General features: G+C 42.8%; 1 protein-coding gene across 1 annotated transcript in view; it reads right to left on the reverse strand.

Moving 5' to 3' along the window:
• Positions 1 to 977: 977 nt before the first annotated feature.
• Positions 978 to 14,287, reverse strand: part of LOC117272415 (potassium/sodium hyperpolarization-activated cyclic nucleotide-gated channel 2) — a 49,235-nt gene continuing 35,925 nt past the window's right edge. The window contains exons 5-8 of the mRNA XM_033651337.2: positions 4,363 to 4,509; positions 3,786 to 4,026; positions 3,516 to 3,680; positions 978 to 2,210 (exon numbers count right to left, since the gene is read on the reverse strand). Of these exons, the coding sequence (XP_033507228.1) occupies positions 1,261 to 2,210; positions 3,516 to 3,680; positions 3,786 to 4,026; positions 4,363 to 4,509 (1,503 nt within the window). The 3' untranslated portion in view covers positions 978 to 1,260. The remainder of the gene's footprint in view (positions 2,211 to 3,515; positions 3,681 to 3,785; positions 4,027 to 4,362; positions 4,510 to 14,287) is intronic.

Below are 14,287 nucleotides of genomic sequence, written 5' to 3' on the forward strand. Positions count from 1 at the left end.
TGGTCACTGGATTACAATACTTCAAGTGAAGCCACAATAGCTGCTGGATTCTTTAAGATTTCACATTAAAAAGAAAACAAAAAAGAAAACTTTTCCTGTACAGCATATGTATAGATATTTATATTCATATATATTTATATATAGGCGGGGTAGAGTATTGCAGAATTATATTGCATGTGTTAATCAATAAACCTAGACAAAAACAAGCAAGTATACAGTATGGGTTGTTCACAAATGTTTCCTTTCGATAAAGCTCAGATTATTTAACCACCTTTGCCTTCAGGGTTACAATCAGCGCGCTGACCAAACAGCTGACCGCCTCCCAAATGTTTCATGAAAACAGGTCAGTGCCACCGTCAGCGTGTCGAACCAATCGCGCTTGACAAAGCAAGTGTAGAGAGTGTGTGAGTCCATTCTCTGAAAATAGAACCGAAACGTACCAACAAACTCACGCGCACAAACTTACACCCACATATATACATACACACAAACCAAATATATGGCTTCTAACGTTGAATCAAGGCAGTTAAATAAATGGCATTTTCTTCTATGTTTCTTTTTTAGTTGATACAGACACAACCAGACTTTGTGTTCAAGCTCAACTTTGGTTTGGGTAGATACAATGAATATATAATATCCCTCCGTACTTTTTTCGTCAACTATTTACACATCGATGTAAGATCGACCAGCGGTCTAAAACACTATTTTCACTACTATTTTAAACAATATGAAGAGCAATGTGTTCTTTTGCTACGACAGCTTATACGGAAAAATTACACTCAAAACACTTTTTGAACGCTTAAAATGTTCATTGTCATTTGATCTCAAGTCCCTGATTTTCATTTTTAAGTCCAGCTCCTGCTAGATTGCATTGCATGGATTCTACACAGTATGCAATAGTTACATGAATCATACTTTTCTTCATATCTTTACAGTAAAGACAGCGATATACAGTAGGTGTTTGGAAGCAGAGTGTAAGGGGTGATACTAAGACTAAAGGTGCTGGCACAGTAGACTAGACCAGTTCAACCTTAAGTTATACTAGTTTAATTGTATAGACTCCTCCTAGCCAAAGTGTCTCAAGACTTTGAGTTGCTCTTTTCCTTCTGCTGACACCAGCACACAGTGCATCCATGCTGAATGACTGGTGGCGCCAACGGTAGCTGATTGGTCATTTAGCAGACTGACAGATCAGCTGGACTGACCTAAAACAAACAGATTCTCCTACAAAAAAGGCATCTTTCCTGAACTCTACCAGGGTCACAAGTTGGAAGACAGCCGGGATCTGGCAGAGTCTAGCTCTGGAAGGCTGACAATTGAATCTTTCTTGGGAACTCCAGAGTCTGGAGGTCCTGATCCAGCAGCTGCTGCTACTGCCCCCATTCCAGCAGGTCCACCAGGAGGGGGTGTGGAGGCAAAGGCCACCCTCTGCTGAGCTCCTGCTGATCTCCCCACCCCTGAAGGCCCTGGCAGGCTGGGGTGGGAGGACTGAGGGGGACCAATGGAGTTGTTGGACGTGCGGGTGGATTGTGGAGGGCTGGGGGCTGCAGAGGCAGCTTGTGGTGTTCCCTCCTGGGGGAGTGAAAGCTGGGAAGCAGACAGGGCCCGGGTATCCTGGCTCAAGCTACTTGTATGAAGAGAGTGGGTGCTCTTGTGTGACGCAGGCCTCTGCTGGGTCTGTGTGGGGCTGGGTGCATGGTGCTGTACTAGGGACAACTGGGAACCAGAGGGTCCTGCGCTCGCCATGTACTGGAAAGTTCGTCCTGAAGCTGCGAGCGGGCTTTGGACAGGCGGGCTGGAGATTGCAGATCCAAATGCCCCTCCAAACGTCTGAGGAGGTTGAGACTGAAGCGGAGACATTGAGACTGGGCTGGCCAGGTTCTGCATCACCTGGAACCTTCGCACCATACGAGGAGACTGAAGAGTCCCCGGACCCACCAGGGGACTCGCCATTTGAGGACAAAAGCTCATGGCCACAGCCTGCTGCAGAGTGGCGATAGCGGAGCCTGTTGACGGCTGGCCAGGGGGAGCAAAGATACCGCCGATGGAAGGGGTCATGGACATGGCCCGCGGCCGCTGCAGGTCCACCCGCTTCACCATCTCACGGTCATACTTGACAATCTCCTGGATCATTTCGTTCTCCTGGTTGTTGAAGACACCAGAGTTGAGATCATGCTGGACCTTGTGCATCAAGATGGAGTTCTTTTTACCTGCAGAGAGAAAGAAATAGATGGATTATTAAAAAGCTACAAACAGAGACGAGAAAGGACGGAGCAGAGAGGACAAAAGGCAGAACAAAGCAGAAATATATGGAAACAAGAGGATTGGGAAAGAAAGAACAATATGAGTTAGATATAGCATGTGATGCCCTTCACACCAGGTACATCCTCTAGCAGAACAAGCCCCAAGGAAAATGAATGTGTCACCCTGTACTCTCATCTACTGTTACAGTGTCCCGTGTCATTCTGAGGGAACAGCACAGCTCATTTTACTGCCTATTTCAACATTAACATTATGGAAACATTTCATAAGCACAATATTATTTTGTTCTCTGTACATGGGGTTCATTTTAGAGTCTTTTTTATATTTAAAAATGAGTTGTATGCTAAGACTTACAATAATGCAATACAAATGTTACATGCTTTTGAACTGCTGGTCACATGTTTGACTGCAACGTATCCTAATAAAGTGGTTCGTATGAGATCTTATGATCATGGTGGAACATGGTTGGGGTTGTCACATTAGTAATGTAAAGTTACGTAGGATAGGTTCAGTAAAGGTATCATAGTTTGGCATTGTTACGTTATGTACTTAATGTAAAGTTACGTATTTAAAGAAGTACATCAATGCTGAAGTAACATGATCTTGATATATATTCAATCACCACTGCCTAGTTTTACCGTCTCTTGATCTGCTTCTATACTCTATCTGCCCTTGGTGGTGGCATGGGTTGCGAGCAATAGGAAAATGCGGAAGTACAGGCTGTAGCCCGAGAGCCAGCGAAACTCGTCATCCAGTGGAGTTTCGCTGGGGGGCTAGGAGGGATATCTAGGCACTGGTTAGATGGAGGAAAGTTTACCACAGTTCATTTACACGTACTACTCACATTGTTTTGATACAAAGCTGGTCGGAAATCACTAAAGTACTCTTTTAATGTAGAATTATGTAGGTAAGGGTTACGAAAAGAATCATGGTTGGGTGTCATCACGACAACGATGTACCTTAAAATAACTCAAAGTTCACTTGGTTTCACATGGGACACAAACGCCGGTCCCCTGGGGAAATTTCATGTGTTTGTTTAATCCATCTACCCACCAACCTGCCTCCTTGTATGGGCTATAATTCTTTATACTTTAATTCTTCATTCCTGTCACTGCACTCGTCAAGTGATCACAGCCTTCAAAATTATGTGGTTTACATACTACCAGTACATGAGAACACCCTGCGGACTGCATGAATGTACTTGTGTGTGATCCTCTAATTCTATGTATGCATGCACAGGAGGGACTTATTACCTATACGGTCTAGACGGTCGATGGCAACAGTCTCGAAGGCGCGTCTCATCATGGGATATTCCTCTAGCACCTCATTGAAGTGGTCGACAGATAGAGAGTAGAGTCGACAGTAAGTCTCTGCTCGCACACTGGCTGTTCGCCGACCCCTCGTCAATAAGCAGATCTCTGAAAGGAGTATGGAGAAAATGCATCAGCTTAAAAAACAGAAGCAAAAAATGGCACCACCAGAAAAACTGAGTGTAAATGTGTAAGCCACAAACTTTTTCCTACCTCCAAAGTATGAGCCATCAGAAAGTTTCATTGCCAGAGTGCCTTTAGTGATGACACTGCAGACTCCGTGCTGAATGAAGTACATTTTCTTCCCAATGGTGCCTTCCCTTATAATATAATCATGCGGCTGGAATACCTCGAAATGCAGCTTTGTCAACATGGCCGTCACAAAGTTTGGCTCTGCGTTGGCAAACAGCGGCATGGATGCCACCAGCTTGCGGCAGTTGAAGTTTACAATTTCCTGAGAAAAGACACATAGTTTGGTGAGAAATATCTGTCAAATATGCAACTGAAGCAAAGCGCTGCAGTCAAGTGCCTCCTTCTGCATGCATCAACAGTGAGTTCAGGGATTTCAGTATCAAAGTTCATCTTATATAAGCACACATCAAGTATACGTGATGAATGAACTACAATATAAAGGCGAAAAACAAGCACTGTGTTTCAGTACTTTCAAAATCAAACATACATCACTAAAAGGAAGATCACAGTTAATAACCTGAAGTATTTCAAACACAAAAATAATCTTAATAATTTTACATGTGGTAATTGTGTGTCTTATTGTGCGTTTATGTGTCACCTCTCTGAGGGGCTCGCTGAGTTCTCCCAAGATGCTCTCCTCATCAAACATCTTGCCCTGGTATCTGTGCTCATAGTAGTCATGGATTTTCTGTCGGAAGTCAGCAGGCAGCTTGTGGAAGGACATATATTGCTCCACTTGTTTGTACTGAGAGGGACAGACAGAAATAATGTTCTGTTAATACAGTGAACATAATAATTCTGACAGCATCTTGTATACTTTTTCCGCTGTAACATTGTTCAGTTATATTGTTGCTGTTAAAGGGAGAGTCTGGTGATATTCTGTATTTTTCTTATTGTCAGAAAAATCCCATGAAGAGGATCCAAAATCAACAATGCATTGATCTCACCAACAAGTACTGTGTGTGTAGCCAAAGCCTGATACAGCTCACTTGTCTGTGCCAACGAGCTCCACTGTTGTCCAAGAAATATTAAAAACACATCAATGAGCCACACTGTTGCTTTGGGTGACATGTTCCTTCATTATGATGAAAATGGGCACTGTAGTTTAATTCAAGTTAATCCCACAAACACCATCCTGCTGCTGGTAAATACAAAAGAATCCAGTGTGTATTTCTCCACTGCTGAAAATAGTCCACAACTAAGGCACAATTTACTGTTTTAGTTACATTTGACAAAAACTACAGCGCCCAGCTGTTTAATGTAAGTATTTAGCCTTTCTTAAAAAAATAAAAAATAAATAATTATATGATAGCTAAGAGCTATCAACAGGGCAAAGAAGCAAACTGAATAATCAAGAAACAGACACATTGGGTGCTTTCGGACAGGAGGAACTTTTTCATAGTTCTAAGAACCTCTCTTTTGTTGTGTCTACACTTTAAGACGTAGGAACAACTGTTATGATCTTTCTTAGCTCCTGTTTCAAAGTAGGTTCTCTCCCAGCACAGGAGGAACGATGAGTGACGCAAGTGTGTGGCGACTGGTTGAAAACAGCCAATGCAGCACCAGCAACGGCCCTTTTTAAAGACCCAATAGCCATGTAAACAACAGCTTGAAGAAAATGCTGACAAACAGACCGGCAGTGAAGTCAAGGCTTTACTGAGCATATATGCATTGGTGGAAATACAACACGAATTTGACTCATCATAGCGAAACTGACGTTGTTATACCAGTGCTATGCCACTGTCGCTAAAGCCCAAAATTCCAAAGCCCCATTAGTCTGAAAAAATGTCCCATTGGACAGACAGCCCATTTCTCCTATAGCGCATTGTCACACAAACAAACGCCCTTTGCTCCAAAGTCCTGGTTTTCCGAAAGCACACTCCCTGCAGTTAGTTTCAGTTTCCCTGAGGTGCTTGTGCCACTGATCCCTGGTGTTTTTCCTGACTCTTCCCAACATTTTACAGTGGTGTTTGAGCCACCACCAACAGGTGGTTTTACCGACATTTCACAGCTTTTCCCCAGTGACTTTTGTGCCACCAGACGTGGTTGTTATAAGCCAAACATGTTTTCCTAACCATAACCAAGTGTTTTTTGTGCCTAAACCTAACCACACATTCACCAGTGTCACTCACAAATGGAACGTATCGCTGGTTTACAGAAACGTACTATGTAAACATTTGGCCAGTTGGGTTGTCTAACTGCAGGTAGTGTGCATTTTCGGAGAAAGAGGACTATGAAGCAACAGCCTTTGTTTTGGGGATATGGGACTGTTATAGAAATTGGCTTTCAGTCCAGTGAGACATTTTTTGGACTACTCGAGCTTTGGAATTTTGGGTAGTCGGAACAATGGGAAGTCCCTGCTACACCACTTCAGTGTTCTTATTGGCAGCATGAATGCAAACAAAAAAAGGACCTGAAGGTACGTAGTTCTCAGTGGAGCTTCCTCGTGGGCAGTTCCTCTCTGGGAGGCCCCAAAACTGGTTTGGTCCAAAAACGCCTTGTGTTGGTTTTGGCCTTTTCATGGAATTTGTTGTCAAATAACAAATACTATATAGACTATTGCCAGCTTACCCTCTACATAGACTAACAAATAAATAAATTAGAATTTAATAAAAGCTATGAATAAAAGACAAGGTCACCCACCAACCCTGAAAAATACTTGTAAGGTTATGATTCAGAATGTTTTAAGGCACAAGGGATAGCATGTCCATATCTTTACACTTTTTTTCTGTCAAAATTCACATACAGCAATTTTGAAGAAGTCTTTGGATGTTTAAATGCGGCCACCTCAAGAGCACAGCCAAATATATTCTTTGATGTGACATTTAGAAAACAGTTACACATTTATTTTTTGAACTACAGTGATTCCTACACTCAGTTGGCAGTCGAATGCAACAGCCTGGCAGTAAATCTTACCTTCACGAAGGTTATAATGTTCAGTTTATATTGAAACTCTTTTAGAGAGGTGCCTGATTCAAATTGATGGCCATTTTGGAGGCCGTAGTTCATGATGTTGTTGAATTGTATTGCAGTTCCCTCAAAGGTTTTTCTATTATTTTATTTTTGGGTGGATGAAATATTACAGTATAAACACCTCTCAGTGTAAAGCAATGCTACAGAGGCCCTGAGAGGCAAGTGAGAAAAGAATCTGGTGATCTATTTCCTAGGCATGATCTCAACTGTTTTCTCTCCTGTGTTTGTCTTAAGAACATGTGAAAATAAATGTTTTGCCAGGATGAACTTTCCAAGTTTACTTCTCTTTTTTTTAAATCTGTGAAAACAGGTGGGAAGTCCTGCCAGGCGAAAAAAAAAGTTTTGCCAGAATAATTTTTCTAAGATGTTTTTTTTTTTTGTCATCTGTCAAAACCAGAGAAGAAAGAAAACTGGAGACAGTGTCAGAGGAGGGGTCGCAATCTTTCCAAAGAAAGTGCATGAAACCAAAAAAGTTCGGCTTTGCAGGTGTAAAATTACTCAGATCTTCCGCTTCACTGGGCCCATAGAGCAGCCGTGTGACAAACTTTGACGGCCAAGTGCCTAGTTTAGTCCTCTGCTATCTTTAATGGGGATGAAATGATTTAATCATGCAGCTCTTCCAGACTTTCAAAATGTTATCAAACCGAATGGACCAAATCTCAACAGTGAATAAGTAATTTCATGGGGATTATGATGCAAAACAGCATCATGTGATGGACCTGGAAGCTGCAGTCACTATGTCAAGTTGACTTCAAAGTCCAGTGCATTTCCTGGGGGCCTGACACTGATGCAAACCACCTGCTAGCTACTGCCAGGTGACAGCTGGTAAAACACCCCACTCATAAGAGGTGAGGTGTCCCTGTTAATTTGACTACTAGTACAGTACACTAACCTAGGCAGTAATTATAACGTATACCAGGGGACACACCCCCCCCCCCCAATATTCAAATATGCTCAAAATCTTTCCCTGTACATAATAATTGAAGAAATAAACATTTTTTGCACTGCTATGACAGGTTACCTCACACTGCTGTCCAAAATGATTATTATGTAACCATTAAGTAAACCAACCCAATCTCACTCCCAACTCATCAAATACCAATGCTTGAGAAGTTGCCATTGGCGTCACATACCAACACACTGAGGTACAGTTAACATCAGTATGAGACACACTGGGTAGCGTCATTTTTTTAACACTCTGAGCATCTGCTGTAGTATATTCTCCACTGCATATCTCATATACTTGCTGCCTGAAATAGCACTCAGTCATTAAATCTTTGAGAGTATTTTGAAACAAAATTTTTGTTTCAAAATGCTCTAAAATAGTCAATGTAGCTGTAAAGGCCCTGACACACCAAGTCGTCAGTCAGCCGGTCAGTGCCAGTCAACACTGGGCCATCGATGAGCATCTGTTGCCCTAGTTTGTGCAGTGAATCCCACACCATTGCCAGTCTGCTGCTGTGTGACTGTGCTGTTCATATGCTAACTGGCTAACTAGCATCACTTTGGTATTCCGGTTTCCCTTTTTGAATGACGAATACAGACTACTGCCATCTGCTGGTGTGGAGGGGTATTTCCTCTCACACAGGTGCAGAACATACATGCTTATTGGTCGTGTGGGCTGTAGCCTTTGCAGTGTGTTCATGTGCAACATTTTGGCTGAAATATAGGCTATGTAGGGCAACGCAGCAGAGGGTTTTCATCACCGCTAGTTCTCTGAAGTTGGTGGTGTGTCTGGGCCTTTTAATTTTCCTTTTAAATAGATGATGACAGCCCTGGAACTAATATTAGTTATGCGGTTGACCTAACCTAGAATGAAGCTGTTGATAAGCCGTGAACAATATGTTTTTCACTTGCTAACTAGCGGGCTAACAGCGTATCTTTTTCACCTGTTCTTAAGTCATAAACACAGGAGAGAAAATCACTTAGATCACACTTAAATGGATCACCAGATTTTTTCTTCTTACTTGCCTCTCAGGGCTTTTGTACAATACGATTCAACAACAACACAACCTGCAGCCTCCAGAGAGGATGCAGCTTACCAATGAAAATAAACAAGGTATCTTTGAAAGGATGATGCAACAGTTTTGTGTCTGTATTTCTTCCACTCAGTCAACAAACGCAATACAAACAACCACACAAGACAGTGTAAGCACATGCCCTTCAGCTGTCAACTGAAATGAACACACTCGCCCTTTGATCAATGCTGCCTAGAAGTTAATCAATGCCAGATCAATAGGAAGTAAAGACTCCAACATGGCAACAACACAAACAATCAGCTCCTATTGTTGAGATATGCTAATCACAATCCATCCAAAATGACCACTGAGAGCCCAAAAAACTGTGGCCAGGCTGCAGAGAGAGGAGTGATGGATGTGGCAATGAACAGAACAGACAGTAAACTGTTGAGAAAAAGATTTCTCCTTGTACTTTGCTGTCAGACTGTGTGCACTTCAGCCAAGCACAAATGGAAAACCTCAAAACAGCTCCACCCTGCACCTATAAAGCTGTCCAAAACACAAGTTTGAAAGGCAGTGACAGCTCGGCGGGCGGGGGGGCACGTGCTGTATACTCACAACTTTCAGGGATCGAGGAAGTCATCACCTAAACTGCCTCTATCCCATCAGTCCTGAATCTGTGCGGTGGATGAGTGCCACAGAAATTGTCAGATGGCATCAAGTGACATCTCCTGACAATGTCTTTCAGCAGGTTTGCATCAGAGCAGCAAGACCGCCGCACAACTGGAAGGTCCCTGCTTCACTTCTGGTGATATTACATCAGCAGCCATGTGTACTGTCAGAGGCCCCAAGCAAAACAATGAGGTCCACCTGCTCACACACTAAAAGCTCTGGATCCTCAACAGCATCAGATAAATGCCTGTATTGGAAATTGTTTGTACTCTGAGACAGACAGACTGGCTCCCTGTTTCCGAAAGAGAGACATATTTGGCAAACAAGGATTTCGAGTTGTACATAACAGAATACTTGTGTACACAGGATGAATCCTGCAGCACGGGGCAATGAAATCCCCACATTCTCGACAGCATTACACTCACTCACAGATAAAACGCATCCTTCTATAATGTAATACAGCTGATATTGTCTTTGCATCTGAAACATCAAGCAGACCTAACTATGTAAGTACAGTTTCAAACAACCAGGGTCACATTAGCAGCAGCGACTAAATGATCTCAACTGCAGAAGTGACTTACAGCATTTACAGTGCAGTCAGACAGTATTGCAGTTTGTTGCATTGATTTGAAATAAAAGAATATGTTGAGGTTAAAGTGCTGACTCAGTCTTGAGAGTGACTACATCCACATCAGATAAACTGTGTAGGAACTGCAACGTTCTTTTATCGACAGTCATTCCATTTCAAAAGACAGAAAGTAAGTTAACTTGAAAAAGGTCTTCGTATTTCAGAATTAGGTGCAAATCTTTTGCTGTCAGTGGCTGGCTGGACTCTATGACCCGAAGACATCAGCAGACACTTGGCATCCTCCCTGGTGATGCTCTGCCAGGATTGTACTCTTCAGTTCTTGCTTATTTCAGGTGCTTTTTAAAGTCCAGTCTGGTCTTCAGTAAAAGAAACACGTACTCTGGGAGATTGAGGTGTGTGTGGGAATATTATCCTGGTGCACTGCCCTAAAATTGGGGGACTATAAAGGATTGCGAGTCCAATATTGCTCATCCATTATGGATGTGAACACCAACAAACACACCATCAACACCTTGTTCGGGGGCGATCAGTCTAAAGTAAAACAAATAGACTGTTTGTGATCATGAGACCCTTGCGATGATTTTTGACACAGTGTTGTCAAGGATGTAATATTGTGTTGAACTGTCAAATGCTTTTGTGCTTCTAAGGTAGGTAAACACCATATCATTGAAAGGGTAACCTTGGTATTTTTTGTCTAAGTGACTAATGATGACAACAGTGTAATTGGTCCAGTATTGAGCAAACATCCTGCACTGTAATGTTAATGGGCAATTGTGTACTGTCAATTTATGTCCACTGAAAGTACTTGTTTTGCCACGGACCGGCTCAGATTCTTATTCTAAGTGTCTGAAAACATTATGCAGGGGTGGGCAACCTGCAGCTCCAGAGCTGCATGCGGCTCTTTAGCCCCTCCCCAGTGGCTCCCTGTGGCTTTGACAGAAAATGATATGGAAATGAATAACCATTATTCTTACCAACATTTTAATTTTCATTTAGTGTTGTAGGCCTAAAGTGATTCATACATTCTTCAACTGTAAAAATGCTTAGCCTATACACTGATTGAGAAAAATGTTTTAACATTTCGTCAACTAAAATGTGCGTCATACGTCTCTGGCCTGGCGCTTTTTCCTATAAAAACATCACTGGTGATGGCTACAGTAGTCTTGAGTCTCCCTTGCTAGACTAGCTGTGGATACCAAATCCAAAAACGGAAAAGTCTCAGAGGAAAGTTGAGAATTTAACAGTGCGTGGACAAATTTGTTTGCTTTTATCAGCAATGTTGCAAAGTTAAAGAACAAAATAATCAAAAACAGCCCTCTGCAGAGTAGCCACCTCGTGCTAAAACATATTAATGAATGCTCATTTAGATTAGTGCTGCACGATTTGATAAAAATGTGCGATTGCGATTATGGTGGACAATATCACGATTTGCGATTACAATATAATTACAATAAAATATAATAAATAAATGGTATCATGAGTCTTTTTGCTTGGTTCAGTGTTTCCCCTACATTATATTAGGGGGGCACTGACCTGACATAGTTATTGTTATGAACAAACAGTGTGTCAATGACCATCAACAGACTGAGCACAGTCAAACACGCTGCTCACACAGCAGCCAGCACGGAACTGTACACACAGCGGAGCGAGCCTGTGTTGCGTTCAGGCGTTATCACGTAAATGACAAATTCCAGCACGCCATAGCACAACACAGCAGCATGTCAAGTGGGCCGAAACCGAGCAAAAATTGCTCAATTTTTCATTTGTTATGGAGTCTATGATTTCCCTGTGACACTTACAAATGTTTGCTTAACTGTGCTTGGATGTTGTTTTATGAGGCTCTGGCGGCTTTCAGTTGTCCCTTTGTCTTTAACGTTACACGGCTCGGCTTTGTCTCGCGTGCACTCTTCCTACTTTTCCCTGTGCTGTGTCAAGTGTTGATGTAAAATGGTCGTGTTGCCGCGGGACGTGGCGACTTTAACTTTTAAACTTTTACACAGCACGTCTTTCAGGTACGGCGACGTTGGACAGAAAGACGTGCTGTGTAAAAGTGTAAAAGTTAAAGTCGTCATGTCCCGTCTCAAGTGCTGATATACAATGGTCTTGTTGCCGCGGGACGTGGCGACTTTAACTTTTACACTTACACAGCACGTCTTTCTGTTCAACGTCACCGTACCTGAATCCAAAGTATCGCCATGTAACAGACGTTTTTTTCGCCACCAACTCAGCCTGTTCATGGTCAAGCTCTTCTTGAGCGTCTGTGTTGGTCACTGCTGCACGCCGGCTGCACGCACCATGATAGCTTGTGGGCGTGATGTCAACAAACTCCACACACTACAGGAGAGGCAGTCACGTTCACAGGCACACACGTTAACATTTATTTAGCCTACATTAAATCGCAAATCGCAGCCTTTTATGCGATTATGTAATCGCACAGCCTGACATCGCGATTGCGATTAGATTAATCGTGCAGCACTAATTTAGATCTATTAGTAATGTTGACAGGCAAAATTTAACTTAAAAGGCTAAGTTACCTTTTTATGAGGCTCAAATATGTATTGCGGCTCCAGACGGATTTTTTTGTTGTTGCCAAAATTGCTCTTGTGATACCAAAGGTTGCCAACCCCTGACATTATGGAAAGGATCTCTGTAGAAATAGACCTTTTTGTCAAAGAGTAAGATCCTTTTGTTTAACCAGAAACAGCCCCAAAATCTGTATCGTCAAACCCACCAGACTTAAATAAACAGCAATTTCATCATTGTAAACACACACATTAATCAAAGTCGACAAACAAAATTAAACTCATAGAAACTGTCTCAGTTCGTCTTTCCACTGTTCAGACAGTAATCAACTCTGGTTTGGTTGAAATAAACCCTTAATTCACCCCATTACATGTGAAAATATGGCGTGTCTATACACGCTAAAACTACTGTTTACTTAAATGGAGTCTGGTGTGTTTGGCCACTTTGGGGCTGTTTCTGGTTAACAAAGAGAAGCTTACAATTAAACATAAAGGTCTATATCTGTTGGAATCCTTTCTGCAATGTTGTCAGACACTTAAAATAATAATCTGAGCCTGTCAGTGGCAAAAACAATCACTTTTAGCGGATGTAAACTGATGGTGCGAACATGCCCTGAGTGATACTGTGTACTGCTGCCTGTGTCGCCGCTGCCGGCTGCAGGTGTCTGTGGATGTTGTCTCCATTGGTCAGTTAGATACAAAAACATGGACAAAATAGGTCCAGGTTGAAAAATACCAGTCACCCCTTTAGGGTTTTTGTTAGGGTTACCATTTAGCTCAAGGTACCACTGTGCAGCTACACATAGCTGTAGCTGTGTGTAAGTCTAATCCACGTAAAGTTTCATAATACTAGTTGTCTGTAAAAGTTCTTACGCTAGCGTCGCATATGGGGAACAGTAGGTGGTAAAATCGTGTAGACTTATTGCTTCAAATCCGCTGTGCAAGACTACAGAGCCAAAACAGGGAAACAAATACTGTCTGTAGGTTTCATACTACCACATACCGTCTCTGCACAGGGGATGTTGATATAAAATGACCCCACACTGGTATGCATGAAAAGTATTGTCACTTTGCCCAGAAAGAGCGATGCATGTTGCTGACTGATACCGTCACCCACGCTGCCTCCTTCTGCCATAAAACATAAACATAAATACACCAAACATGCAACATTTGAATTATTCAGCATGTGGTAAAGACTCTTGAGCTGGGTGGGGGGGGGGGGGCGGCAGCTGCACGGCTCCTCTGATGGAGTTACACAACACAAAGTCTCACCTGCATGAGTGACTCTGCTTCCTGACATCTGCAGATGGAGAGTGGCCTGAAGAAATGACCCTGTGTCACAACTCTTTACCCGACGTGTCAGAGCTAACGCTGCAGCTGGTGAGCCTTTCATAGAATAGAAGTGCTGATTGTGAACAAAGTGTAGGTGCTGGGCTGTGTGGCGGCGAGGGAAAACCTCACACTCCCCCTGTGGAGATGCAGCGCCCGAGCAGCTGTGCTCAGATTGTGACTCGGCTAAAGTCTGAATGAATGAGGCAGCAAAAGCCTATCTGATCGAGCTTAGATGGTGGCATTTAACGACGTGACTTTGAGGGGCCATGTCACAGTGCGCCGTATCGATCGTCACCAGGCCAACCTGAAATCTCTCCTGTGTCACAGAGAAGAGGGAGCAGGCACTTGACCGGTGCGTCACAGCACCCACAGGGGATTGACAAACACCCAAATGAGAGTGAAAATGACATCCATTTTCTGTGTCACTTTGTTGACAGTGTATGCGGTGGCAAAACGCTCCACTGACATTTTGTCATC

Source organism: Epinephelus lanceolatus, chromosome 12, assembly GCF_041903045.1.
Source record: "Epinephelus lanceolatus isolate andai-2023 chromosome 12, ASM4190304v1, whole genome shotgun sequence".
NCBI classification, from domain to species: domain Eukaryota; kingdom Metazoa; phylum Chordata; class Actinopteri; order Perciformes; family Serranidae; genus Epinephelus; species Epinephelus lanceolatus.